This window comes from Hordeum vulgare, chromosome 3H, assembly GCF_904849725.1.
Source record: "Hordeum vulgare subsp. vulgare chromosome 3H, MorexV3_pseudomolecules_assembly, whole genome shotgun sequence".
In the NCBI taxonomy this organism is placed as follows: domain Eukaryota; kingdom Viridiplantae; phylum Streptophyta; class Magnoliopsida; order Poales; family Poaceae; genus Hordeum; species Hordeum vulgare.
In genome coordinates, this window is record NC_058520.1 from 146450660 (window position 1) to 146478220 (window position 27561).

General features: G+C 44.8%; 1 protein-coding gene across 1 annotated transcript; it reads left to right on the top strand.

Moving 5' to 3' along the window:
- The first annotated feature begins 380 nt into the window (after positions 1-380).
- Positions 381-22884, top strand: LOC123439699 (phenylcoumaran benzylic ether reductase Pyrc5-like). Its single transcript, XM_045116389.1, has 5 exons — positions 381-625; positions 733-879; positions 21823-22069; positions 22286-22489; positions 22565-22884. The coding sequence occupies exons 1-5, from the start codon at positions 449-451 to the stop codon at positions 22738-22740; spliced, it is 951 nt and encodes a 316-aa protein (XP_044972324.1). The 5' UTR covers positions 381-448; the 3' UTR covers positions 22741-22884.
- Positions 22885-27561: the final 4677 nt, after the last annotated feature.

A 27561-nucleotide genomic window follows, 5' to 3' on the forward strand; every position in this document is an offset into this window, starting at 1 on the left:
GGGCCGAACCGGGGCTAGCATTAGTCCCAGTTGATTAGTCCCGGTTCGTGAACCGGGACTAATGGACCAACCGAACCGGGGCTATAGGCCCTTTTTCTACTAGTGAGGGCCCGGATTTACTGTCCTCGGTTTTTCATGTTTTTAAATGGTTTTACTATTTGTTGACATGATTTTTGTGCGTATGTTAACTTTGATTGTGTATGCATGATAGCTATGACAGCTATGACGAGGTCGGATGTATGCTTTATATCTCTTATCAATACTTTATTTTGTATCAACACAATCCTTTTGTCGGGAAAAAAAACTAGCACGGTACCCACGGCGCTACGGGTATAAAATCTCGCCAGCACAGCCTAAGCCAAACAAAGCGCTCGCTCGTTCGTTCAACACCACTGCCAACGAGTGTTGAAACGAAAAAAATCACTGCTGGCGAGGAGGTCGATCGACGATGAGCAGCATACTGGTGATCGGCGGGACTGGGAACATCGGTCAGCACCTTGTAACGGCGAGCCTCAAAGCCGGGCACCGGACGGCCGTGCTCGTCCGCCCGACCACTGTTGCATCCGACTCCGACAAGGCGAAACTCTTGAACTCCCTCGAGGCCCGCGGAGTCAGCGTTGTCTACGTACGCGCGTATCACAGGATTACAAGTTTAAGCTAACGGTTTATATATGCACCTTTGGTAATCGATGTGCGGTTAAACTCGGGGATAGTAATTACATGCGCATGCAGGGGGACATGAACAACCACAAAAGCTTGGTGGCGGCGATCAAGCAGCATGGGGAGGTTGTAATCTCCGCCGTGGGACACGGCAGGCCGGAGGAGCTAGACGGCCAGCTCAAGATCATCGAAGCGATAAAGGAAGTTGGATGTGTGAAGGTACATGTGCAGAAACTTTCTTCAGCTACATGCATTAGAAAGATCGTAGTTTTCTCCTTGTTGAGGGCTCTTTTTGTTTAGAGGTCATAGAAATTCTAAAGCGAATGAGGCTTTCAGGAAAATTTTATTTGCATCCATTTGGTTTGTAGTAATAGATTTATGTTTTTATGTATGATAAGAATCAATCCTTCATATTTTAAAACAATAAATATTACTCTAGACCCAATGAAAAAAAATCAATCATATGAGCCAAGTAACATATTTTTCCTATAAAAAAATGAAATACATGTCATCTCGGTTCTTATGTTTTTCCTATTCCTATCCTGAAACTATAGGTTAAGGGATTTTTATTTTTTGAATTTCGAAATGTGCTTCTGCGCGCTGTTGCATTTTCCACTCACTTTTTACGTGTTTGTTGACTTTTACATGGTAGTCTGGTCAAGGAAGGGCTGGAAAACAACTAACTATGCTTCTTCTCCTCTTTGTTTGGTTCTTTTTCTCTTTCCTTGCGGGACTCTTAGTTTCTTTTTTTCTTTTTTCTTTTTTTTGCTTGTCATGATTCTTAGTTTGGTTTCAGCTCAAAACCAATATAATCACTTGTGCATGACCCGTCATGTTGTTGTTTAATCTGTTAATCTACTTCTTTTTAGGAATCAATTCTATCTATACTTTACTCAGTCATCTAGAGCAATTTTGTCATTTTTCTGCGGGAAGAGCATTTTTCTCCAACGGGGAGAAGCCAAACCAGCTGGCTAATCAACAGCCAAAGAGTTGTGGGCATGCGTGAGTGATCAGTGTTGTTTTTCTGTAGTGGACGGTGGGTGTGGGTGGTCTTTGGGTTGGCCGGCGAGTAGCCCTTCAGTAAACGTTTGATCACCTTCTTTCTCTCCTTCTTAATGATGAATCGACGTGCAATTGTTATGCACATTCTGAAAAAACAACCAAAGAGAAAGAAAAGGCACATTCAGAGCATGTTCGTTTATAATCTTAGGACCACATCGATTCAAAGGATGTTTATAAGTCTTTTGGAGAATTAGAATCCTTAGGGATTTTTTCTTTTCTGTGTTAATTTTCCGAAGGTTCCTTTTCTGCGACATTTCATAGAAATTTTAGCACCTACTCAAACCTTTCTAACAAAATTCTTTGTTTTTCCTGCGGCACAATCGAACAACCAAAATTATAGAGGATCGAGATGAGCAAGCCATTTCAACCTTATTTTTTTTTTCTATTCTCACGCTTTTATAGAATTCTATATGAAACGAGAAGGCCCTAAATATTCGTACCATATGTATAATGTTAATTACCTTTTACTCTCAAGTTTGGATTTTCAATTCTTCGCCGAAGGAGGAGGGGCACGATCCACCGTTCACATGTACATATAGACCTACTGCAAGTTGCCACACGTTGTATCAATAATTCAATACATATGTTAATTTGTAGAGTTACATAGCGTGCCGGTCACAAACTTGGGAGGCATGTTATGCGCACGTCTAAAACTCTCAAAGTGCTAGACCAATCACAGTGCGCCATTTGGTAGCCACGTAGGTTGTGTTTGTCGAGTTGACGACACAGTCATCTCCTATGCACTTTTACTGATACCTCTTCGTTTTCTTTCCGATTGAAACCTGCACTCCCTCAGGCCTCATTTGGTTAAGGGGATTGGGGAGGTTTTGAAAGGGAGGGATTTCAGGGGATTGGGTGAATCCCTTTGTTCCACCCAATCCTCTCAAATTTCCGGGGTTTTGCTTTCATTAGTCCTCCGAGTAGGATTTTAAAACACATGGATAGAAAGGAATTGAAGGAGAACGGATGGGATTGGGCTAAGCAAACCCCTTCTACCAAATGGGCGCCCGAAGATCTGTGGGGTTTCTGGCCCTCCCGGGGATTTTGCTCTCAAAACCTCCACAATCCCCCTTAACCAAACGAGGCCTCAGGGTGTTGTGAAATCCCTTGGACATATTTGATGGTGGGTTACACCTGTCAGTGGGTAGTAGATAATAATAATAACTAAAATTATGTGTCGATGGGGATTTGAACCGATTTGAAACACAAACCTAATATTGGAAACAGACACGTTAGCTAATTGAGACTGTCACGCTTTGTGTTAAAACAAAAGACTTGCTATTATGCACCATACCATGGGAGATAAAGTGCTGCCGTGTACAGAAATATAATTTCTGTTTGTTTGCGTATAAATATATAGTCAAAGTTTGATCCAAAATACAAAAGAGACTTGAAAAACCACATACAGATGATAAAACCGAAGACAGAAGGTACTCGGAGTAGCAAGCCAAGCCAAACTGGATTGCATGGGTGTCGCTGTTTTGCAGCTTGCCTAGCTTGTGGCGGTCGAGGACCTACATAGGTCGTTGAACTGAATACTAATAGAGCTAACCATAAACGTGGAGGTTGTGAGAGGTTCACCTCACATGTCACTGTAACGTCTCGCTGTTTGGTTTGAATGAACGGAAGCGTGTTCGCGCTTCCAAGCTACATATTATACTTTCTTTGTATCCTAATACTTTCTCCTTCACGGTTTACAAGGCACAAATAACAAAGATAAAACGACAACACCATAACTGGAAAGAATGGGACTTGCGCATGTAAGTGGATGTACATGTAAGTTTTTTTTAAGTGGTTGACACCCAAAGTAAAACTTTAAAGCCTGATATGGTGGGAGCGTTTGCAATTGGTTAGTTATTGGTGTGGCGATTTGACATCTTATTCCGTGTTGTTCTGTGGCATAGTTAGGGGGTGTTTGTTTCCAGGTATTTTTTTGTGTAGGGAATAAAAAATGTCCTTTTTAGTCTCATGTGAAACAAACAGGAGGAACTTTTAGGGACTAAAAGGGGGTATTTGTGATTAAAGGAAGAAGTCCCTATAAGATGGTCTTTTTGAGATTTTTTACCACTTTTCTTTAACAATGCTCCTACTTTACCATGTCATTTAATAACCTTTAGTACATTACTAGGGGTAACATGGTCTTTTTGCATGTCATTTAATGACCTATAGTCCCTGTTTAGTCCATGGAAACAAATGGATAGGGACTAGGAACTTTTTAGTTGGGACTACAAAATGTCCCGGAACTTCTGAAACAAACAAGGCATTAAACTTGCGTGCGTTTCTAAAATAGACAAGGTTTAAGATGCGAAAGCAATTACTCTTATTAATTAGTACTAGTACTACTAATGCATGCGCCCTCCCAATTTGCTGCTCACGAAGTAGTACAAGTATTTTCTCAGTTAATTAGACGCATTAGCATCTACACCTGTTACATCTCATAACTAATCGGTGACTTAGTTTCAGAAATTTTTCAAACGTGTCATCTAAACCGTGATGGAGGAAGTAATTATAATTGAAAAATTATAGTTGAAAAAACTAATTTAGTTATTTTTAACTGTAATTATTCAAATACAGAGAAAGTAATTCGGTACATGTTACGGTTCGCTAGGTTGGTTAGTTCGTTCGTCCTCGACTCAAATCGGAGTGATTAAGCGAAACAAAAATGACACGACGTGGCAGCAAGCATGCGGAAGCAACATTAACTGTGTGTGTTGTGCTCCCTTTACGGGAAAAAAAAACTGTGTGTGTTGTGCTACTCTTCATTCTGCATAAGTAGGCTTATTTCTATCTTTCACTTTTTTTGCCGGAATTTTTCATTGTTTCACTTGGGAAACAGGAAATTCGAAGGAATACAAATTTAGTTAAAAACAGTACTGAGATTTGCATTTTGTACAGAAATAATACCGAGGGACATTTTTTATTTTTTAAGAATCAAATAACAAGCGACAAGGTATCGCTTAGAATATCAAGTCCTTCTTCGAAATCAATAATTAGAGAGTACTCCTTTTAAAGATCACTCTCACCTTTCGAGGTTGCGACAAGTGATGTAATGCATGCGCGTCACTTGTCGCAATCTGTGATTTTTTTCTTTTCTCGTAGATTCGTATTTTAAAAAAGTTTTATCTTCTAAACCGTGCGTCCAAATCTTGAACCATTTTCACTGTTCTATTTCTCGCATCGAGATCATGAAAACTAAATCCCACGTTGATAGATTTTGATGAACTTTTTTCTCTAAAAAAACGGATTAAAAAACCATGCCTCTTGTGATAGAACAAAATAAAAAACGTGTTTTCCGTGTTTTTTCCGGCAACTGCTACGGATCATATGATTGATTTGAGAGAAATGTAAGTCTTTTAAAGAATTAGAATCCTTATGATTTTTTATGTTAATTTTTCCAAGGATCCTTTCCTGCGACATTTCATAGAAATTTTAGCACCTACTCAAACCTTTCTGACATAATTTTTTGTTTTCCTACGGGGCAATCGAACAACCAAAATTATAGAGGATTGAGATGAGCATGCCATTTCAACCTTATGTTTTTTTTCTATTCTCACGCTTTTAGAATTCTACGAACCGAAAAGGCCCTCAATATTTGTACCATATATACAATGTTAATTACCTTTTACTCTCAAGTTTGGATTTTCAATTCTTCGCCGGGGGAGGGGGGGGGGGCACAATCCACCGTCCACATGTACATATAGACCTACTGCAAGCTGTTACACGTTGTATCAATAATTCAATAAGTATGTTAATTTGTAGAGTTACATAACGTGCATGTCACAAACTTGGAAGGCATGTTATCGCACGTCTAAAACTCTCAAAGCGCTAGGCCAATCACAGTGCGCCATTTGGTAGCCACGTAGGTTGTGTTAATAATAACTAAAATTATGCATCGACGGGGACTTGAACCGATTTGAAACACAAACCTAACAATGGAAACACACGCGTTAGCCAATTGAGACCGTCACGCTTTGTGTTAAAACAAAAGACTTGCTATTATGCACCATACCATGGGAGATAAAGTGCTGCCATGTACAGAAATATAATTTCTGTTTATTTGCTTATATAAATGTATAGTCAAAGTTTGATCCAAAGTACGAAAGAGACTTGAAAAACCACAGACAGATGATAAAATCAAAGACAGAAGGTACTCGGAGTAACAGGCCAAGCCAAACTGGATTGCATGGGTGTCGCCGTTCTGCAGCCTGCCTAGCGTACCTAGGTCACTGTAACGTCCCACTGTTTGCTTTGAATGAACGGAAGCGTGTTCGGGCTTCCAAGCTACGTATTTATACGTTCTTTGTATCTAAATAATTATATTAAAAATAGTCATCTTGCGTGTCATCTTTGTATCTAAATATTTATACGTTCTTTGTATCTAAATTATTATTTTTAACTATAATTATTTAGACAGAGAAAGTAATTCGATATATGTTGCGGTTCGCTAGGTTATGCGAAACAAAAATGACACGACGCGGCAGCAATCATTGATCTGCCTGGTAACTTAAAAGGACGCTTGAATCTAAGGGACTAAAACTAGTCTGATTAAAAATAGTTTTTTTAAAAGGTTAAAGTTTCAAGCACCCCTGACTAAAGAGGGTTTAAAATTAATCTTGAGGCTAAATTTTTTAGTCAGGGTTACGCCTACTAAAATGTGGATTAGTCCTCTCTTTTCTCATTTAATTCCTTTCTTTTAACACACGCGGGTTCTGGATTGGAGGGTTTGAAGGATAATAAATGCTCATTAACTTGATTTTAGTCTCTTTAGTATTTGGATCCAAACATGGATGAGGCTAGCAAATTTTAGTCCCATTATTTTTAAATCATGGGACTAAAACGTATTCAAGCATCCTCTTAGATATAAGAGACGCGGAAGCAACATTAACTGTGTGTGTTGTGCCCCTTTTTGGAAAAAAAAACTATGTGTGTTGTGCTACTCTTCATTCGGCACAACTAGGCTTATTTCTATCTTTTACTTTTTTGTCCGGAATTTTTCATTGTTTCACTTGGAAAACAGGCCACCTGCCTTTTCAAAATTCGAAGGAATACAAATTTAGTTAAAAACAGAACCAAGATTTGCATTCTGTACAGAAATAATAACGAGCGACACTTTTTATTTTTTAAGAATCAAATAAGGAGCCACAAGGTAACGCTTAGAATAGCAAATCCTTCCTCGAAATCAATAATTAGAGAGTACTTCTTTTAAAGATCATTCCCATCTTTTGAGGTTGCGACAAGTAGTGTAATGCATGCACTTGTCGCAACCTGTGATTTTTATTTTTATTTTCGTAGATTCATGTTTTCAAAAAGTTTATCTCCTAAACCATCCGTCCAAATCTTGAATCATTTTCATCATTGGATTTCTCGTGTCGAGATCATGAAAACTAGTTCCCATGTTAACAGGTTTTGACGAACTTCTTTTTCATGAAAAAATGATCAAAAAACCGTGCCTCTCGCGATAGAAAAATAAAATAAAATAACGTGTTATTCGTGTTTTTCCCGGCAACTGCTACATATTTTCTCGTTGATTTGAGAGGACTCCCAAAATCATCGATCTCCTCTTCAATATCGACAGCCGGCCACCACTTGCTCCCTCGGCTGGCTGTCGCTCACTCCGTTGCTGCGCCAGGAATACCGATGAGCGCTCCATTGCAGCTCTGAGACGGTCGGTGAGATCATTGTTGCAGCACCGGGAGGGCCGATGAGTGCTTCATTGCAGCACCGGCGAGTGCTCCGTTGCAGCGTGGGAGGGTCATTGAGTGCTCTGTTGCAGCGTCGGGAAGCGCTCGGTTGCAGCGTCGGGAAGCCGACGAGTGCTCCATAGCAGAGCCAGCGAGCATCCCGTTGTTGCGTCGGGAGGGCCGGCAAGCACTCCATTGCGGCGCCACAGGACCGCTACTGAGCGCTCCGTTGCAGCTTTAGGAGGGATGTTGGGAGCTCCATTGCAGCGTTGTCGAGCAGTGGCGAGCACTCCTGATTGCAACGCCGGCAACCCTGTTGCAGCTCTCCCTACAGTAAATTGCAGTGGCGTCCTCTTTTTGCTTTACAACAGCGGGTAGGAGCGGTAGGGAAGGTGGAGAAGAGCTTGCAGCGGTGGCCATGTTGGCCTTGATCTAGACGAAGGGGAAGATGACGATGCAGAAGGGAAAAATGAGTGGTTGTGGCTTCCTGCGTGGGAGGATAAGGAGGATGGAAAGTTGTGCACGGGCCCAGCTAGAGGAGAGGAGGCGTGTCGATCGCTGGACAGGACTTACGTCTCTTAGAGAGACACGGATTTTTACGTGGAAACCCTTGCGGGAGAAAACCACGGACGCACGAAGACGCAATCACTATGAGGGTGGAGTATTACAAGCGCGAGACGATAGCCCGTCTTTAGGTGCGACTACATGGAGTATATATGAGGGGCAATACATGAGAGTCCTTGGATGACAAGTAAACGAGTTGTACTTGTACGCGTCGGTACCAACGCAAAGGCCCACACCGTTTGTACCACGTCTAGTCCAATACGGTAGAATTTGGATCACAGTTTAACAATCTCCACCTTGAGCCAAATTCCCTCCAATAGTCGAAGAAAGTAAATAACTCCATCCAAATCAGCATAAACACCTTGTGCGTCAAAGTCCAAAGGACTAGTGAGAAATACCAACTAAGCCTGAGAAAAGCTCAAACTTATTGGTAGAAACTGGCTTTGTCATCATATCAGCTGGATTATCATGAGTACTTATCTTGCATACCTTCAAATCTCCTTTAGCAACAACATCTCGAACATAGTGAAATCTGACATCAATGTGTTTTGTTCTCTCATGATACATTGGATTCTTTGTAAGATATATAGCACTTTGACTGTCAGAAAATATGGGAGGGCAAGATGAATCTCCACAAAGCTCAGTGTACAAACCTCTCAATCAGATAGCTTCTTTGCATGCCTCAGAAATAGCCATATACTCGGCATCAGTAGTGGAACAAGCCACAATAGACTGCAAAGTTGCTCTCCAACTCATAGCACAACCACCAATGGTGAAAACATAACCTGTGAGCGATCTTCTCTTATCCAAATCACCAGCAAAATCAGAATCAACAAAACCAACAAGTCCATCTCCAGTTTTCCCAAACTGTAAATAAGCATTAGAAGTACCTCACAGGTATCTGAAAATCCACTGAACTGCATTCCAATGCACTTTTCCAGGATTAGCCATGTATCTACTAACAACACTCAGTGCATAAGATAAATCAGGATGAGAACAAACCATGGCATACATAAGTGAACCAACTGCACTCGAATAGGGAATTCTAGACATGTACTCAATATCTGCATCTGACTCAGGACATAAGGCTGATGATAATTTGAAGTGTGCAGCTAACAGAGTACTTACTGGCTTGGCATCATGCATATTAAAACGACGAAGAACTTTATCAATATATCCCTTCTGACTGAGATATAATTTTCCACACGGTCTATCTCTGGATATTTCCATGCCAAGTATTTTCTTTGCTGCACCCAAATCCTTCATCTCAAATTCATTACTCAATTGCTTCTTTAGTTCATCAATTTCTGACATCCTCTTTGTAGCAATTAACATATCATCAACATAAAGGAGCAAATAAATAGCTGAACCATTGACAGTTTTCAAATAAACACAGCTATCATAACTAGACCGATTGAAATCTTGAGAGAGCATAAAGGTGTCATATCTCTTGTACCACTGTCGAGGGGATTGCTTCAATCCATAAAGAGATTTCTTTAACTTACAGACAAGCTTTTCTTTTCCAGGAATAACAGAACCTTCAGGTTGTTCCATATAAATATCCCTTCTAATTCTCCATGTAAGAATGCAGTTATAACATCCAATTGTTCAAGCTCAAAATCATTCATGGCAACAATACTAAGTAAAGTTCGAATAGAGCTATGCTTCACAACAGGAGAAAAGACTTCGTTATAGTCAATACCTGGAATTTGGCTATAACCTTTAGCAACCAACCTTGCTTTATATCTTGCCTCATCATTAGGAGAAACACCTTCCTTTATTTTGAAAACCCACTTGCAACGAATAGGTTTCTTCTCTCTAGGTAATCTTACCAAATCCCAAGTGCCATTCTTTTCAAGTGATTCCATCTCATCATGCATAGCAGTCATCCACTTATTACCATCACCAGAAATAATAGCCTCGGAATATGAAGAAGGCTCAGCATTACCTTCAATTTCTTCTGCAACAGATAAAGCAAAAGAAACAATATTGCACTCCTCAATTAACCTTTCAGGTGCATTAATACCCTGCCTAACTCTGTCACGTGCGAGATTCCAACCGTGTGGAACAATAGGCTGATTTAGAGTGACATGTTCATCAACAAAGACGGGTTCATCATGTGCATCAATATTTTCCTTCTCAGAAATATCACCTGAATTGATAACATGCTCCACCTGAACAGTAGGCTGCTGAACAGTAGGCTGTTGTTCACTCTCAATTGGAACATTAGTAGATGCAATATCATGTAACATAGCAGATTCATTAAAGATAACGTTCCTGCTAATAACAATCTTTTGTGTTTCAGGATTCCACAATTTAAAACCTTTAACACCAGATTTATAACCAAGAAAGATGCACTTAACAGCCCTAGGCTCCAACTTTCCATTATCAACATGAGCATAAGCAGTGCAACCAAAAACTCTCAACTGTGAATAATCAGCAGGTGAACCAGACCATACCTCAATTGGAGTTTTCTTATTAAGGGGAATAGATGGTGAACGGTTGATGAGATAACAAGCAGTGGAAGCGGCCTCAGCACAAAAACGCCTATGCAAACCTGCATTGGACAACATGCAACGGGCTCTGGAAATAATGGTCATGTTCATAAGCTCAGCAACACCGTTTTGTTGAGGAGTATAAGGAACGATGTGGTGTCTGACAATGCCTTCAGACTTGCAATAATTCCCAAATTGCTTAGAACAGAATTCCGTACCATTATCAGTGCGAAGTATTTTTACCTTCTTTTCAGTTTGTCTCTCAATCATAATCTTCCACTCCTTAAAAGCTGAGAGAGCTTGCCATTTATGCTTGAAGAAATAAGGCCATACCTTTCTCGAATAATCATCAATAATAGTCAACATGTAACGAGCACCACCCAGTGACCTTTTGCGAGATGGTCCCCATAAATCAGAATGCACATAATCAAGAATACCTTTAGTTGTATGATTCGAAGTGTTGAACTTCACCCTCTTGTGCTTGCTGAAGATACAATGCTCACAAAATTTCAATTTACCAGTTTGGTATCCTTTAAGAAGACCTCTCTTATTTAACTCTGCCAACCCAAGTTCACTCATATGTCCAAGACGCATGTGCCAAAGGTTAGAAGCATCACAATCAGAATTCTTTGAAATAACCGGAGTAGCGTTACCTGAAATGGTAGAACCTCGAAGGTAATAAAGGCCATTGGTCGAACTTAAGTCACCTTTCATCACAATGAGAGAACCTTTGGTGACCTTCAAAACGCTATCTGCACCTGAATACTTGTACCCCTTTGCATCAAGGGCACTCACAGAGCTAAGATTTCTCTTTATCTTCGGAATATACCGAACATCTGTCAAAGTTCTGATTGTGCCATCAATCATCTTGATTCGAATGGAACCTATGCCTTCAATCTTGCATGGTGAATTATCAAAACCCAAAACGGAACCAACGGCAGTAGTAGAATCAAAAGTAGTAAACCAATCTCTATGCGGGCACATATGAAAAGTACACGCAGTGTCAAGTACCCACTCATCATTGGTCTCAGCACATCCAGCAATAACAACAAGAGCATCATCGGAACTTTCATCACGAGCAACATTGGCAGAATTTTTACCTTGTTTGTTACCTTTCGGTTTATATGTGACATTCCTCTTTTCCTTGTTCTGCAAGTTGAAACATTCTGAGATGTCATGCCCGTCTCTCTTCCATTATCTGCAAGACTGCTTCTTGTCTCTGGATTGCGACTGGCCTCTCTGGCCGTTCTTACTTTTGCTGGTGAGATCTTTTGTCATGCAAATCCCTTCCACCTTTAACCATAGAGCGGTGGCAGTTTTCTCGTTCAAAACTTCCTGCAAAATATTATCATGCAAATGGATTTGAATTTGTGACAAAGCCTTACGGTCCCTTCGTTTCTCCTCAGGAGTCCAATCCTCAATTCTATTCTTCCCAAAACTATCCAGTGCATCATCGTAGTCGGCCTGCGCCAACAACGCCCGCATATTGACTTGCCATAGGGTAAACCTTGTGTCACGGTCGAGCAGCGGTAGATCGTACTTCATAGATGCCATGAGTAGATAAATCTGTGTACACAAAGTAGTACAAGCTGATAGAAAAATTCTTGATAGAATTAATATGCGGATGAAACGAAATAGGATAAATAGCACCTCGTAGCTCTTAGGGTAGATATAGCAACTGAAGATGACAAAGTCAAACTAGTAACCAGCCTTGGCCTTCACGGGAGAGAGAGATTAGATCTCGATTCCTATCACCTGGTAGCTCTCGGGCACAAGTACCACTAGCTTCACGTGAACGACAGCAGTAGCACCTCCTGTCGTGGGGTTCTGCAGCGGCAGCAGCAGCAAAGCTCCTGCGGTGGTTTGATTGCTCTGTATTGATCCGGTCTTCACGTCCCGATCGGAAACAGCGGCAGAACTCGGCGGATCGGACGACGCAACGTACGACAGCTGCAGTGACGCAACGTACAGTGGCGGAACTCGATGGATTTATACACCTGGTGTACTGCGGCTCGGTGGAAATCCTGTCGAACTCGGCTCCGTAATCAATCTAGCTTCGGATCGCCAGATCGTGTCGGTGGCGGCTCACACGACGCCGAACCCTAGCTCTTGTCTCAAATCTCGTATGTGTAGAACCTCAGCTCTGATACCACTTGTTAGATAAAACGAGATCAACGAGACACGAGAGACACGGATTTTTACGTGGAAACCCTTGCGGGAGAAAACCATGGACGCACGAAGGCGCAATCACTATGAGGGTGGAGTATTACAAGAACGAGACGACAACCCGTCTTTAGGTGCGACTACATGGAGTATATATGAGGGGCAATACATGAGAGTCCTTGGATGACAAGTAAACGAGTTGTACTCGTACGCGTCGGTACCAACGCAAAGGCCCACACCGTTTGTACCACGTCTAGTCCAATACGGTAGAATTTGGATCACAATTTAACAACGTCTTGCTATTTTCAACCAACTAAAAATAAATGTTTTCCTCTTTTTTATTTTCGAGAGGTACGGCCGTGCCTCTCACGAAGGCAAAACTGTGCCTCTCATACAAGCAAAATTGTGTCTCTCGCGGAAAAAACGTGGTTTCCCTTTCCAAGAGGCACGGGCGTGCCTCTCACAAAGGCAAGACCGTGCTTCCCGCGGAAGCAAAACCGTCCCTCTTACGAAAAAAACACGTTTTTCCTTTTCGAGGGGTACGCTCGCTAAGGCAAAACCGTGCCTCTCGCGGAAGCAAAACCATGCCTCTAGCAAAAAAAAATCAGAAAATCATTTTTTTCATTTCCGAGAGTCTCACGAAAGCGAAATCATGCTCTCACAGAAAAAACAAAAAACATGATTTTTGTGATTTTTTAAATTATTTTTTTATCAAAAAAACTAAGAAAGACAGGTGAAAAACCGAAACACCAAAAAAACAATTTAAAAAACCGAAAACGCGTGCGGAAAAAAAAATCCGAAAGAAGCGCTTAGAGCACGACACATGACGACGACTAAAAATGCGCCAAGCGACGACGTGCGGGAGTGCTCGCTTGGAGGTTGCTAAAGTAGCGTTCTCTAACTAGTAGCTCCCATCCTCTCTTGTCTTAAAACAAAAGCGTGATGGACTCAATAGGCTAACTCGTGGTCTGAGGTTCAAATTTTCACCAGCCCAACCAGTGAATCATTTTAGTTGTTATTATTTTCTTCTACCACCCACCGAGACCCAACATCGAATCAGTCCAAGGGATTTCGCAACGAGAATGATAGACCTATGGTAGATCTCTCTTTTTCAGGATCAATGTTGTCACTTTATTTCTTAAACATAACTAGAAATATCATCCTAAACAAGTTCGAGAATGCAATGTGAAGGGACTCAAAATCAAACTTTACAAAGTTCTTCACTCAAACCTACTTTAGCTAACTTCTGTGTGGCACCGTTCGCTGTCCTCTGTACCATGAAACATTCACCTCTTCAAATTGTCGCTTCAAATTCTAGCATTATCGCCTTAATCTTCTGAACAAAGGGACAAGAAGCATATAGATCTTTCGTCGAATCGTGCAACATTTTCACCATCGTAGCACCCTTCATCTCTATATGCAGCTTGGTCACGTCAATCTTGGATTGCCCTCTTAAAGCATGTCCACATGTGTCCCCAACAGACCCCAGGCCCCTTTTTAATCGTCGGCGCTAAAAAATTCGCCCAACCGCGCCTCCAAGACGTCATTTTTCGCCAGTTGGGTCCAATTTTGAGCCGGTGATTCCAGGCCGAACCCAGCGCGCTAGAGACACTTGGGGTTGTAGCAGAAGGAAAAGCGGGGTGTGGGACACCACTGTCGGGAGTGAAATGCCGCTCCCCTGCTAGATTCGTCCTCGCGCGCCATAGGACGCCTCACTGCCATGCCGATCCCGACGCTGCCCAACTGCCCACATTCGCTGCCCCGCCGCTAGAAAAGGCCATTTCCCCGTCGATTTCCTGGCAACCTCCATCCCACTCTCCTGGGCGAGTTTTCCAGGCCACGCAAGCAGGGATACCGTGGCTGCCCATCCACCATGACCGCAAGGTGTTCGGCCATGGACTCAGATGACGAGGAGACGTGTGTGGCTCTGATGGAGGAGGAAGACGAGGACGACACCGCCGACGAAGAGCACCTCATGATCCTCGTCGCGCTAACCGTCCTATTTGCGAACGATGCTAAGTCGAAGCAAGGTGGCTCGACGTCGGGTCGCCGCAAGAGAAAACGAAGACATCGAATGTAGGGCTATTGCATGCTCTACATGGACTACCTCGCCGACGCTCCTCTGCACGGCAAGAAAGTATTTTGGCGTCATTATCGGATGGCCGGAAGTTCCTCCTCGGGATTGAGAATGTCATTCGGGAGTTCAACAACTATTTTATTTGCAAGAAGGATTGCAGCGGCACGATTGGATTCTCCTCACTCCATAAGTGCACCACAGCTATGAGAATGCTTGCGTACGAAGATCTCGATGGTATACAGGAAGACTATGGACTCATTGTCGTGTCCACCACTATTGAGTGTTTGTACAGGAAGACTATGGACGTACGGAGCTCCCAGCAGTGGTCGCAGTGTTTGGGCCATAAAATTTGCGATCACCCAATGCTGAAGACACTGCTCGGATCCTAGCATAGAATGCAGCCAAAAGATTTCCTAGGATGCTTGGAAGCATCGACTGCATGCATTCAGGATGAAAAAACTGCCCATTTGCTTGGCAGGAGATGTATAAATGCGCCAAAGGAGGTTGCAATGTGGTACTTGAGACAGTGGCCACACATGACCTATGGATTTGGCACTCTTCTTTGGTATGCGAGGAACTCACAAGGAAATCAACGTACAGCAGTGCTCGAATGTCTTTGCAAAGCTTTTTGAAGGTCATCCTCCTCCGATGAACTTCGAGGTCAATTGGCGCCACTACAACAAGGGATACTATCTAGGAGATGGTATCTATCCGAGATGGTCCACATTTGTGAAGACTATCTCAAACCATGTGGCAGGAGGCAAGAAGTTACACTTTGCTAAGAGTCAGGAGGCTTGCAGGAAGGATGTCGAGCGAGCATTTAGTGTGCCCCAATCTTGATTTGTTGTTGTCCGGTACCCCACTCTGACCTGATCGAAATCTCACATGTGGGACGTGATGAATTGTTGTGTCATCCTGCATAACATGATCATTGAGAGCGAGCGGGAGGAACCGGTGTTTGACACTGAGCCATATTTCAGGCCGGGTCCTCTTTCAGTTGTTGATCACCAGGTACCGGCAACATTGGTTGTCTTCCCCAATATGTGCCAGGAGATCCGAGACCCACACGTGCATTAAGAACTGCTGGACGGTCTGGGGGAGCACCTATGGAGGCTCAACGACAATGCCTAGTTCGAATTACGAGTTTGCTTCGTTGAATTATTTGATTTGTATTTATTTCTATGATGAAGTTTTCCATAAAAATCTAGTTTTTTTTAATTTGTGCAGATAATGAGCCAAATTTGGATCGAATTTGCGTCGAAATTGGGCCGAAAGCGGTGTGTGGGGCGACCTTGCGGGACGGCTGGGAACCCGAGCCCCCTCATGCTAAATTTACGCCGATTCGCCCTAAAACGATGCTATCTCAGCTCTTTAGGGGGGGGGGCGAACGGCTGGAGATGCTCTTAGAGCATCTCTAGCAAACCCCGTATAAGTGGTCAAACCCGTAAAAGTTTTGCATTTTACACTTTTGGTCGCAAAAGGTGTGCAGAGTAGAAACCGTAAAAGTGGTGCAACCCGTAATTTTTTTAAGGGGCACGGTAAAGCCACACCCGAAACCCTTATTTTTGAAGGTTGGAAGGCCGATTCCAGGGGTCTGGTATACCAATCAAACCTCGTTGGAGCAAACACGCCGCCGCGAAGTTTGCCGGAATCCGTCCTAAACTTGTCGAAATTCATCACCACACGCTGGAAAAGGCCAGTCAACGCCGCAATCGACCGCCGCCGGTTTGAATTGGACGAGCTCGACCTCGTCATGGCCTCCCATGACCTCAACCTGGCCGTCGGAATCCTCCTAGGGTGGCGGGCAAAGACGCACGGCTCGGCTGACGCGGCTGGCAACGGAGCAAGTCGTTGACAATGGAGGCGACGGGGCATGGCCGACAGGTGACAAGGCGTTGCCGGCGAGGCTGGACGCGGACGGCATGGTGATGGGGTGCGGCCGACGGGCGACGGGGCGCAGCCAACGGATGACGGGGCGCGTCCGGTAGGGTTGGACGCGACCGGCGTGGCCGTCACGGCCGACTGAAGGAAGGGGCGGCGACCGCCACATCGGAGGAAGGAGCTCATCACCGTAGTTTTACAGTTTCTGTTCGGGCGTAGCAAAAATGGGCTCTTAAAATGTGTTTGTTTATCTATATTCCAATTTTATAGTTTGCGTTTTTACGAAATATGCTAGATATGCTGTTACACGCACGTATCTCGGCCACCTTCGGGTCGTAGACCTCGTGGAAGACATGGCACGTGGCTGCTCTGAAAGCCCGTGCATGGTCACGGATCATGGCTCCAGCCCCACTCTTGTGTGCATATTTTCCCACTGCTCCATCAAAATTTACCTTGAGCTAGCCGTCCGTCGGTGGATGCCATCTCTACTTGACGCACGCACGTCTCCCTCCATCCATCCCAACCCTAGCCGCCTCCCCCCTTCCTTCCTCGCCGTCGCCTGAGGAAACCGCCGGGCAAGCCCGGGGCGCCAAGGATGGTGGCGGTAGGGCCTAGGCTGCCCTGCCTCTGCTTGGGGAGCCCCAAATATGGAGCGGCGGCTCCTTTGGCGAGGCACGGCAGGCTAGCAGCCGTGCGGGCGGTGGATCTCGCGTCTCGGCCGCACGGGAGGCGGGATCCGATGGTCGTTGGCGTCCGGCGGCGGTTTTTGCGGTGGTCGGTGCGCGCGATCTGGCGCCTCCCCTCCTCCCTTGTTCGGCGAGCGGGCCAGCCTAGTCGGGCCGCGCTTCCTTGGGTCGTCGGTTTTGTACATGATGCGCTGGTGGTGGCGGGGATCTAGTTCGGACGAAATCCCTGGTCGGCCATGGCCGGCCGCGTCGACGGTGACGCGTGAGGGCGTCGTTCCCCTCCTTGGAGGCGTCGGTATGGACTGATCCCATCACTTCCCCTTCCCCTAGGTCTCTCGGGCGAAAGCCTTAACTTTGTTCGGCGGCGGCGGCGCTCACGGCGCCGTTCCCTTCTTGAAGGCGCCGCTTTGGGAACCTTGGGGCTGGGTGACGCTTGTGGGTGGTGGGCGACGGCGGTGGTGTGGCCCTATCCTAACATGGATCTCCGTCCGTTGCTTGGAGATGGACTCGCGCAGGTGAAGGTCGTCGTTTGACGTCATGGTGGCTTCGATGGCGGAGGCACCTCAATCTGATCTGAAGATGGACTAGTGGAAGATGGCGGCGACGACACATGTGAGTGCGTCACACCGTTTTGTGCCCCAGACCCGGTATGTGGCTCGGTCAGGGTCTCCGGCTTTAGATGTTAGGCTTATGTGAGAGGTCCGGATATTTGGTCCAACTTGCACCCCTTCATCATATGGATAGGAGTAACGGCAGATGTTGTCAAGATGACGGATTCGGTCATATTGTTGCATTGCTTTGTAAGTTCCTCGAGAATAATCAATAAAATGGCTGCATGCATCTCCGAGATGCAGAGGCCGGGGGTCATCCTCCTTTTCTTAAAAAAAAAAAATTGACCTCCGTTTTGCTCACCTTAATCTTGTTCCCATGGATCGCGTTCCACTCTTGGACATAAGCTAACACCGAGCTCACAGTTACCTGTGGATCAGCGATTCGTTTTCCATCCCTTGTTTCATTTCGGGCTAGCCACAAACCATACAGTGCCCCTGGACGAACATCGCCCTCTCATCCTCATGTGTGTTGCCAAACCAACCCAACTCCATCTAGCCAGTAGCCAGCGCGCTCTGGGAATCTGTCTGAGCCGGTGGGATCGCTACCGAGATTCCATTTTCTGACCGAAGAAGCTTCCAAAACTGCATCGGATGTGGACATCCTCAAAATCTGTGATACATTTTTTCCTCGGGTCCACCTGCCGGACAAAAGATACCGGGTTTGATACGACATCTATGTAGGGCCTGTTTGATTCATGACTAACTTTACCATAACTAACCTTAGACAAAGTGTGGCTGTTACAAAAAGTGTGGCTAACAAAATAGACACCATAAGTATGACAAGATTTGGCAAAAAATTCAGTCTATGACATGTGAACCATATACCTATAAAAGTGTGACAAGCCACAAGTGTGGTAATGAATCAAAGACATGCCTAAAGTATTATGACATGACTAAGATTAAGTGTGGCAATCTTAGACTGGGAACCAAACAGCCCTGTAGTTTCATTCCTACTGCTAATTCGTTTTTCCTCATTCTACATGCATGCAGTTTTGCTTTGTTTGGTGCATTGGTGTTCCAAAGACCTAGCCCTCATATCCACCCCGTACTGTCATTAATTAAGGAGTAAGACTATGTTTTTAAGGTTACATGACCATGGTCCGAACAAAAGGGATCACTTATCCGGAATTAAATTACCCAACAATCGAGCAACGGCAGTAAACATGAGATGGATATGATTTTGTCAAGATAGCAGAACTGATATAATTTTCTTGTGACGTGAGGCCCATGACACCTCTGATTTGGTCGCCACATAGCCTTGACATGCTCGATAATACTCCCTCCATTCCAAAATATAAGACATTTTAGGTATTTTACTAGAAGACTACATACAGAGCAAAATGAGTGAATCTATACTTTAAAATATGTCTATGTACATATGTATGTAGTTTATAGTACAATCTCTAAAATGTCTTATATTTAGGAACGGATGGAGTATATAGAAATGGGAGTCATGTGTCACAAGTGAACTATGAAGTGTATTTTTTTAACTTATGCCGCTTGTGAAAAGTTCCATTTAGATGATGTAGAAAATGTCACCCAAACAAATGCATGCTTAATAGTGAAGTTTTGTAATAAAAAATCTAAACAAACAATGACAAAAGAGTAAATAGGGGATCTCGTGATACTGAAATAGGAATTGTTATTGAGAAGCATGCATTTTCTTTGCGGGATTATAACTTAGTTGTTTTAAACTCGAAATACCAGATTAGATGTTTGCCGATATAACCAAACTAATTTCCCCCTACCTCCTCCTCCTCCATAGACGATTATGTTTTTCTTCTTGGAACCATTTTAAACTCGAAATGCCAAGTTAGATGTTTTCCGATATAACCAACCTAATTTTCCCCTTCCCTCTCCCTCCATAAATGATTACGTTTTTTTTGAACGAGCCACATTGCGAGATTAAAAGTTAATTATTTTAAAGCTGAACAAGCTGCCGCAACTGCCCTGCCCTCGGTGGATATATGGATCCCAGAGGTATGACGAACCCCAGTACCTCTTTGGTAGGAGGGTTCCCATATTTTATTTAGGTAGTCTTAGTTTAGTGACTGGGGATGCGAGGCGGCGATGACGTTCTAGAGTTAAAATAGTGCATTTCTCGTTGTTTTCCGCTTCGACGAAGGACACATGTAAATGTGTTCTGGTAGATCTGTCTTGATCAAGTCATTGTTAGTCTCTGACGGGTCTGCTTGGATCAGGTTGGCATTGGTATCTGACATTATTGAATAGGTTGGTCTTGGTCTTCGGCAGATTCGTCTAGATTCGATAAACGCTCGTGGTCATTGGTGTGTTTGCATGGACGGTCCTTTCAATCTATGTTTTTTTTTGAGTTGGTGATGATTATTTTCTGATGTATTGATGCTTTAGGACCCTAGCACGATAATGTATTGATTGTGAACTATAACATGATTTGTCCTGATGATGATGGTGAAGTGCCTTCGACTCGCTTTAGTGCTAGCATTCGTTGCTAGTTGATCAATGGACCTAGTTTTTTTTTAGAAAAGGAGGATGACCCCCGGTCTGTGTATCTGGAAGATGTATGCGATCATTCTATTGATTATTTCCGATGACCTTACAAAGTAGTACAACAATATGTCTGAATCCACCATCTTGGCAACATTTGTCGCTACTCCTATCCATATGATGAAGGGGTGCAAGCTAAGTCAAATACCCAGACCTCTCACCTAAGCCTAACATCTAAAGCCAGAGGCCCCGACCGAGCCACATACCGGGTCAGGGGCACAAACCGGTCTAACGCACTCACATGTGTCGCCTTCACCATCTTCCACTGATTCATCTTCAGAGCAGATTGAGGTACCAGCCTTGGCAGGTGCCTTCGTCATCGACGCCACCATCGACGCCACCATGACGCCAAACGACGACCTCCACCTACGCGAGTCCATCTCCAAGCAGTGGACGTAGATCCGTGCTAGGATAGGGCTGCACCACCGCCGTCCTCCACCACCCACAAGCACCATACAACCCGAAGGTTGCCAAAGCGGCGCCTTCAAGAAGGGAACGACACCGTGAGCGCCGCCGCGGCCCAACAAAGTTAGGGCTTTCGCCCGGGAGACCTAGGGGAAGGGGAAGTGAGGGGATCAGTCCATACCGACGCCTCCAAGGAGGGGAACGGCGCCCTCAGGCGTCGCCGTCGACGCAGCCGGCCATGGCCGGTCAGGGATTTCGTCCGAACTAGATCCCCATCACCAGCAGCGCCTCCTGTACAGAACCGGCAACCCAAGAAAGTGTGGCCCGACCAGGCTAGCCCGCACGTCGAACATGGGAGGAGGGGATGCACCAGATCGCGCGCACCGACCATTGCAGAAGCCGCCGCCGGCCACCAACGACCACTGGATCCCGTCGCCCGCGCGGCTCGGACGCCAGGTCCACCGTCCGCACGGCTGCTAGCTTGCCGTGCCTCGTCCATGGAGCCGTCGCTCTAGATCCGGAGTTCCACACGCAGAGGCAGGGCAGCCAAGGCCCTAGTTATATTATTATTATTTTTATTTCTGATGATCTTTATACTATTTTTATTTGTAAATAGATTGGCGGACTTTTCCAAGAAAAATTATCTGATTGTTATTGAGCAAGCCAATTATCACCTTGCAACCAAAACTTGCTGAAGTTTCTGAAGATTTTTTACTTGAACGTTCAACGTCCTTTTTGATTTGTGTCTGTGATGTCCGATGGTTTTCCAATGAGACGTGCTTTCACTTCTACTCAATAATCTAGGGTGCGTCGTAGTGGGGTGTGGCTATTTATGTACTCTTGTTTTATCTTTATTTTGTTGTTTGTTTTGTAACAGGTTTCCTCGTCACCTTGTTTGAGTTTGGTCATATTGCTTCATAAATAAAGCAGGACAAAGTTTTGAGGCATATTTAACGATTTGGTTAATTTATTAATTCTTTGATGGAAGTCTAAACCGACAAAATACCGCAGCGTTTTGTGCCATCTGAATTCGGTTGTGACGTGGAGCATCATGTCGAACACACCCTGGAGCCGGCAAACAGCATGATAGTAACGCCCAAGCTTCGAGTTCGGCGGGCCATCAGAGACGCAGGGATTCCTCACACCATCATCTGCAGCTACTGGGCTACTGGCTTGCTGTTTTCTACGCTCGGCAACTCGGGAGAAAACGGCCCTCTGTCAACGGGGGTGGACATCTTTGGTGATGAAAACTCACGAGGTAACTACTGCTTTCAGTGTCCCTTAATTCACGAGGGTGGTCATTGCTGCTTCTTCCATATCTCCTTCATTATCTTACTTTGAAATAGTAAACAAGATTGATTGACACGGTGACTTTTTTTTCTCTATATATCATCAATATATTGATTGTAATAATATTTATGTTATGGGATAGATGAATTAGCAGTAATTTCTGAGTTCGGCACTCTTTTTTCAGCGATCTTTGTAAACGAGAAGGATATGAGCATGCTGACCATAAGAGCCGTGGAGGACCCACGAACGCTTGACAAGATCCTGCACGTGCGCCCCCCTGCCAACATGCGCTCTTTTGGCCAGCTCGTCCATCTCCTGGAGAAGAAAACCGGCAAGACATTCGAGAGGCACTACGTCACCGAACCAGAGCTCGTCAAGAAAATACAAGGTAGCATCCGATCTACTCATCCTTACATGTCACTACGAATCAAACTGATTGTCTCCGCGGGGGCTCCGAATGCAGAGGCTCCGTTCCCTCTCAACTTTCAGCTGGCGATGGTGCACTCGACGGTGGCGCACGCTGGGGCGTGCGAGCATGCTGTTGACCCGGCCGTCAGCGTGGAGGCGACACTGCTGTACCCGGACGTACAATTCATCAAGGTGGAGGATTGCCTGGATGGCTTTCTTCCCGCATTCTGACTTGAGACTGAAAGGGCCGGTGCGCGAGCTGTGCAGTTAGTTCATCTGCCATCGTATCATGGCCTTGTGTGGTTTTTTTTAATCGTATACATATATTAAAGAAGTAAAAAGAATGGAGGAAGGACTCCTTCACATTTTACAAGGCGTGCCGAATACTCGTCGTGCATCCACCCTAGTGTCGCTACTAGAAGGCCCTCCAATGCACCTTCGTCACGCAGCAGCCATGCCTCCTGCCTCCTGCCACAGCTCACCCTCACTCACAATCTTACATAGCACGTCCTGTAGGCATGGATTTTTACCGTCAAACACAATCGCAATACAATGCTTTCACAACTCCCACATGGTAAGCACACAAATAGCGCGCCATCTTCGCTCATCGTCTCAGCGGATGCTCATGCTCGTTCCTTGCGCACCAATCCTTGAGGGACTCTCCGGCGTGTGGCCCTCCGTGCCCCATTCCCTATGGAGGTAGTATCTTGGACGAGACGTCCTTCTCGAAGACGTAGTGTAGAAGGAGGTGATCGATTGTTTCTTCGTGTTGGTTGCAGAAAGGACATACTCCCAGCCTATATGAGGTCCAACATCGATTCATAGTTGCCAGCCAAGTGAAGCAACGACATCTCAATGGTGCGCGGGAGGCCCATGTGAATGTTGCCGCGGGAGCTACTTCAAGTCCCCAAAATTTTGCCTGGTAAGCCGACCGTGCCGAGCACTGTCCATTCTTGTCCGAAGCCCACATGGTGGTGTCGCGGCTCTTGTCATCTAGCTGGGTGGCCATGACAATGGGCCAAACGGCCATGACTTGTTCAAGGGTGTCCTGGTCGATGGATGGCTCAATGTCCCTGGCCCAGCTTCCCGTGGCGATCGCATCATGGACCGAGCCAGAGGCTCTCGCCTGAGTAGACGCTCGCTCATACAACCTTGGTGCTACATCTCGGATTCAAGCTCCTTGAAGCCAGCGATCCTCCCAAAACAAGGTGTCCTTCCCGTCGCCAAGCACAGCTCGCATAGCTGCTTGAAACAATTACCTCGATTCTTTAGGAATGGATATGGCGAACTCCGCCCAAGGTCTGCTCATGTCCGTCTTTGGTAGCCCTAGTCACTTGGTTTCAAGTGCCACAATCATCCATCGCATGTCCAGAATGCCCAGGCCGCCGACCCACTTGGGATGACAAACGGTATCCCATGCAATGGCACAGCTGCCTCCTCCGGCTTCAGCCTTGGTGCACCAGAGGAAACCACGACACACTTTCGCCATAGTCGCAAGCTTCCTGGGTGGTAGGCCCATTACTAGCATCGAGTGGATCAGAATTGCATTAAGGACAGATTGAACTAGTAGTAACATGATGCTCGTAGGTAAGGATGCCGCTTTCTAGTGCGACACGCGCGTAGCAAGTTGATCAATGAGTCCTCGAAGTTGAGTCGTCGTTTGCTTCGTGATGGACAGGGGAAGGCCCAGGTACTTGCAAGGGAAGTTGGTGGTTGAGCATCCGAGTGTGTCATGCACGAGCCGAATCTCTCCTTCGTTGCATCGGATAGGGATGGTCACGATTTTCGCGAAGTTGACCTGCAGTCCGGACGCTTGCCCGAATAGGTCAAGGTTGGAGGCGCATGCTGTGAGGACCGATGCCCTCGGCTTGAGGAAGATGGTGACATCGTCTGCAAACATGGACAACCCGTGGTTTAGGCCAGACAGCGCGAGGGGCATAAGGAGGACGGTGTCCATTTCTCTCTTGAACAATCGCTGAAGGGGCTCCATGCACAAGATGAATAACATAGGAGATATGGGACCTCCCTGGCGTTGGCCCCGACCGTGGAAGATCGTTCCTCCCAGAACTCCATCGATCATGATTTTTGTCGAGGAAGTTGTTAGGAGTACACATATCTAGCTAATCGACCTGGGTCCAAATGCCATTTGGTGTAGAACCTCGAGAAGAAACGGCTATTGGATGGAATCAAAGGCTTTGGAGGTGTCAAGCTTCACCAAGATCGCAGGATCGCGAAGCGCATGGAGACGACGGGTAGTGCACTGACAAGCATGAAGTTCTGGTGTAACGATCTTCCTCCAACAAATGCACTCTGGTGGTTGCCGACGATGTGTGGCAGCTCCTTTGCTAGCCGGGAAGCCAGTGCCTTGTCAAAGATCTTGAGTGCACCGTGCACAAGGTTGATTGGCCTAAAGTCCATGAGTTCGACAACCCCTTATTTCTTTCGCAGTAGGAAGACGATTGGCTTATTGATCGCTCGCAGCCCGCGCATGTCTCCTCGAAAGAACTGGTCCATTGCGCGCACCATGTCATCCTTGATGAGGCTCCAATACGAAACACAAAATCTGCCCGTAAGACCGTCCGGTCCCGGGGTTTTGTCCATTGGCATGCCTTTGACGATTCATTCCATGTCCTCCTCCATGAAAGGGGCCTCAAGGTGTGCCGGGTCTCTCGTGGGCTGGTCTAGCACTCTCAGGTGGAGTGCATGCTCGCGTACAGGATCCAGACCCAACACCCTCGAGTAGAAATCGTCCATCGCTGTCGCCAGCTCCATGTGGTTCATGAGGGTCTGTCCCTCGTGTTGCAGCATGAGAATGGCGCTCTTGCGCTATCTGTGAGAGGCCTGGCGATGAAAGTATAATGTATTTGCCTCACCCTCTTTGAGCTTCACCATCCTAGACCTTTGTCATGCAATCATTCGTTCACTACAGGAATCAGACACTTTCCCGTCTGCCATAACAGATGACAAAGAGGTGTTCCACCGACGGCAAAGGTCTTTGTCGTATCCCTCCTGTCGGCAAAGTTCCCGCGACAACTTTCGATGGCAAAGTACCTTCTTTGTCGTCTATCTGCCCTAAGCGGACGACAAAGATCTTTCTCGTCTCCCTTTGACACATAGCAGACAACAAAGATCTTTAGACGGCAGCCGACATGCAACTCCTCCATTAGGGGCTAACGGAGGCTCTTTGCCGTCTGCCTCGCTCATCATCTCTGTCGTCTGCTCCCTCAGGCTTTGTGCTGTCTGCTCTATTTCTTTACCGTCTGCCTCCCTCAGGCTCTGTGCCATCTGCCAGTGCAGGGTAGCACACGACAAAAGAGCCTATATGGGCTAGCTGCTGCTGCCCCAGGTTGCACACCTGGGTGCCACGTGGCACCTTTGTCGTCTGTTGGCTAATGGAAAAGGCCTTTGCCATCAGCTGGCAGACGACAAAGAGCCCATATTGTCACAGTTTTGTTTATTTTTTGTTATTTCACAGGACATATATATATGATTCATAGCACATATATGATATATAGGTCACAACACATATATGATATACATATAAAGTTCATCAATGCCATTTGTTCATCAACATACATCCCATATATCGAAAGAACCAACATATACAAAGTTTCATCCATATATACATATACATATAGTTCCACGTATATTATTCATCCATATACGCATATACATATAGTTCCACATTGTTCATCAACTCAAATGAAAACTAGAACTATAGCACTCCATCAATGCCAGCTTCCATGCATGTAGTACATCCAATCTGTAAAATGGGAATAAGAAAGTCAGAAGAAGAAGAAGAACAACAACATATGACGTTTTTGAGATTATTATGTCATTGTCGAGGAAAATAAGCTAAGTATATGACCTTTCTGAGCTAACCAAGGTTATTATACCATTTTGACCTAACTAAGCTAATTATGTCAATTTGGATGAAAATAAGCTAACTATCTGACATTTATGAGGTAACAAAGGTTGTTATGCCATTTTTGACCTAACTAATCTAATTATGTCATTTTAGAGGAAAACAAGCTAAGTATATAATATTCATGAGCTGACGAAGGTTGGTATGCCATTTTGAGCTTATTATGTCATTTTGAAGCTAAATTAGCTAAGTTATGAGCAAACCAAGGTTATTATGATGTTTTTACCTAACTAAGCTAATTATGTCATTTTGGAGGATAATTAGCTAAGTATGTCTTTGTTGGGGGAAAATAAGCTACGTAGAAGAAGAAAGAGAGAAGAAAGAAGAGAAGAAGAAGGAGAAGAAAAGGAAGAAGAAGAAGAAGAAGGAGGAGGAGGAGGAGGAGGAGGAGAAGGAGGAGGAGGATAAGAAGAAGAAAAGAAGAAGAGAAGAAGAAGGAGAAGAATGAGGGCTCCTTCTCCTTCTTCTCCCCCTTCTCCTCCTTCTTCTCTTCTTCTTCTTCTTCTTCTTCCTTCTTTTCATTTTTCCTCTTTCTTCTCCTCTTGTCCTCTTCTTGGAGCTAAATTGGCTAAGTATGTCTTTTTGGAGCTAAATGGGCTAATTATGTCATTATTGGGAAAAATAAGGTAAGGAGAATATGAAAGAGGAGAAGAAAGAGGAGGAGAAGAAGAAGAAGAAAAGAAGAAGAAGGAGAAGGAGGAGAAGAAGTAGGTCTACTTCTCCTTCTCCTCCTCCTTCTCCTTCTTCTTCTCTTCTTCTTCTCTTCTTCTTCTTCCTTCTTTTCATTTTTTCCTATTTCTTCTCCTCTTCTTGGAGCTAAATTATCTAAGTATGTCTTTTTGGAACTAAATGGGCTAATTATGTTATTTTAGAGGAAAACAAACTAAGTATATAATATTCATGAGCTAACCAAGGTTCTTATGCCATTTTGAGCTTATTATGTCATTTGGAGCTAAATTAGCTAAGTTATGAGCTAACCAAGGTTCTTATGATGTTTTTACCTAACTAAGATAATTATGTCATTTTGGAGGATAATTAGCTAAGTATGTCTTTGTTGGGGAAAATAAGCTACATAGAAGAAGAAAGAGAAGAAGAAAGAAGAGAAGAAGAAGCAGAGAAAAAAGAAG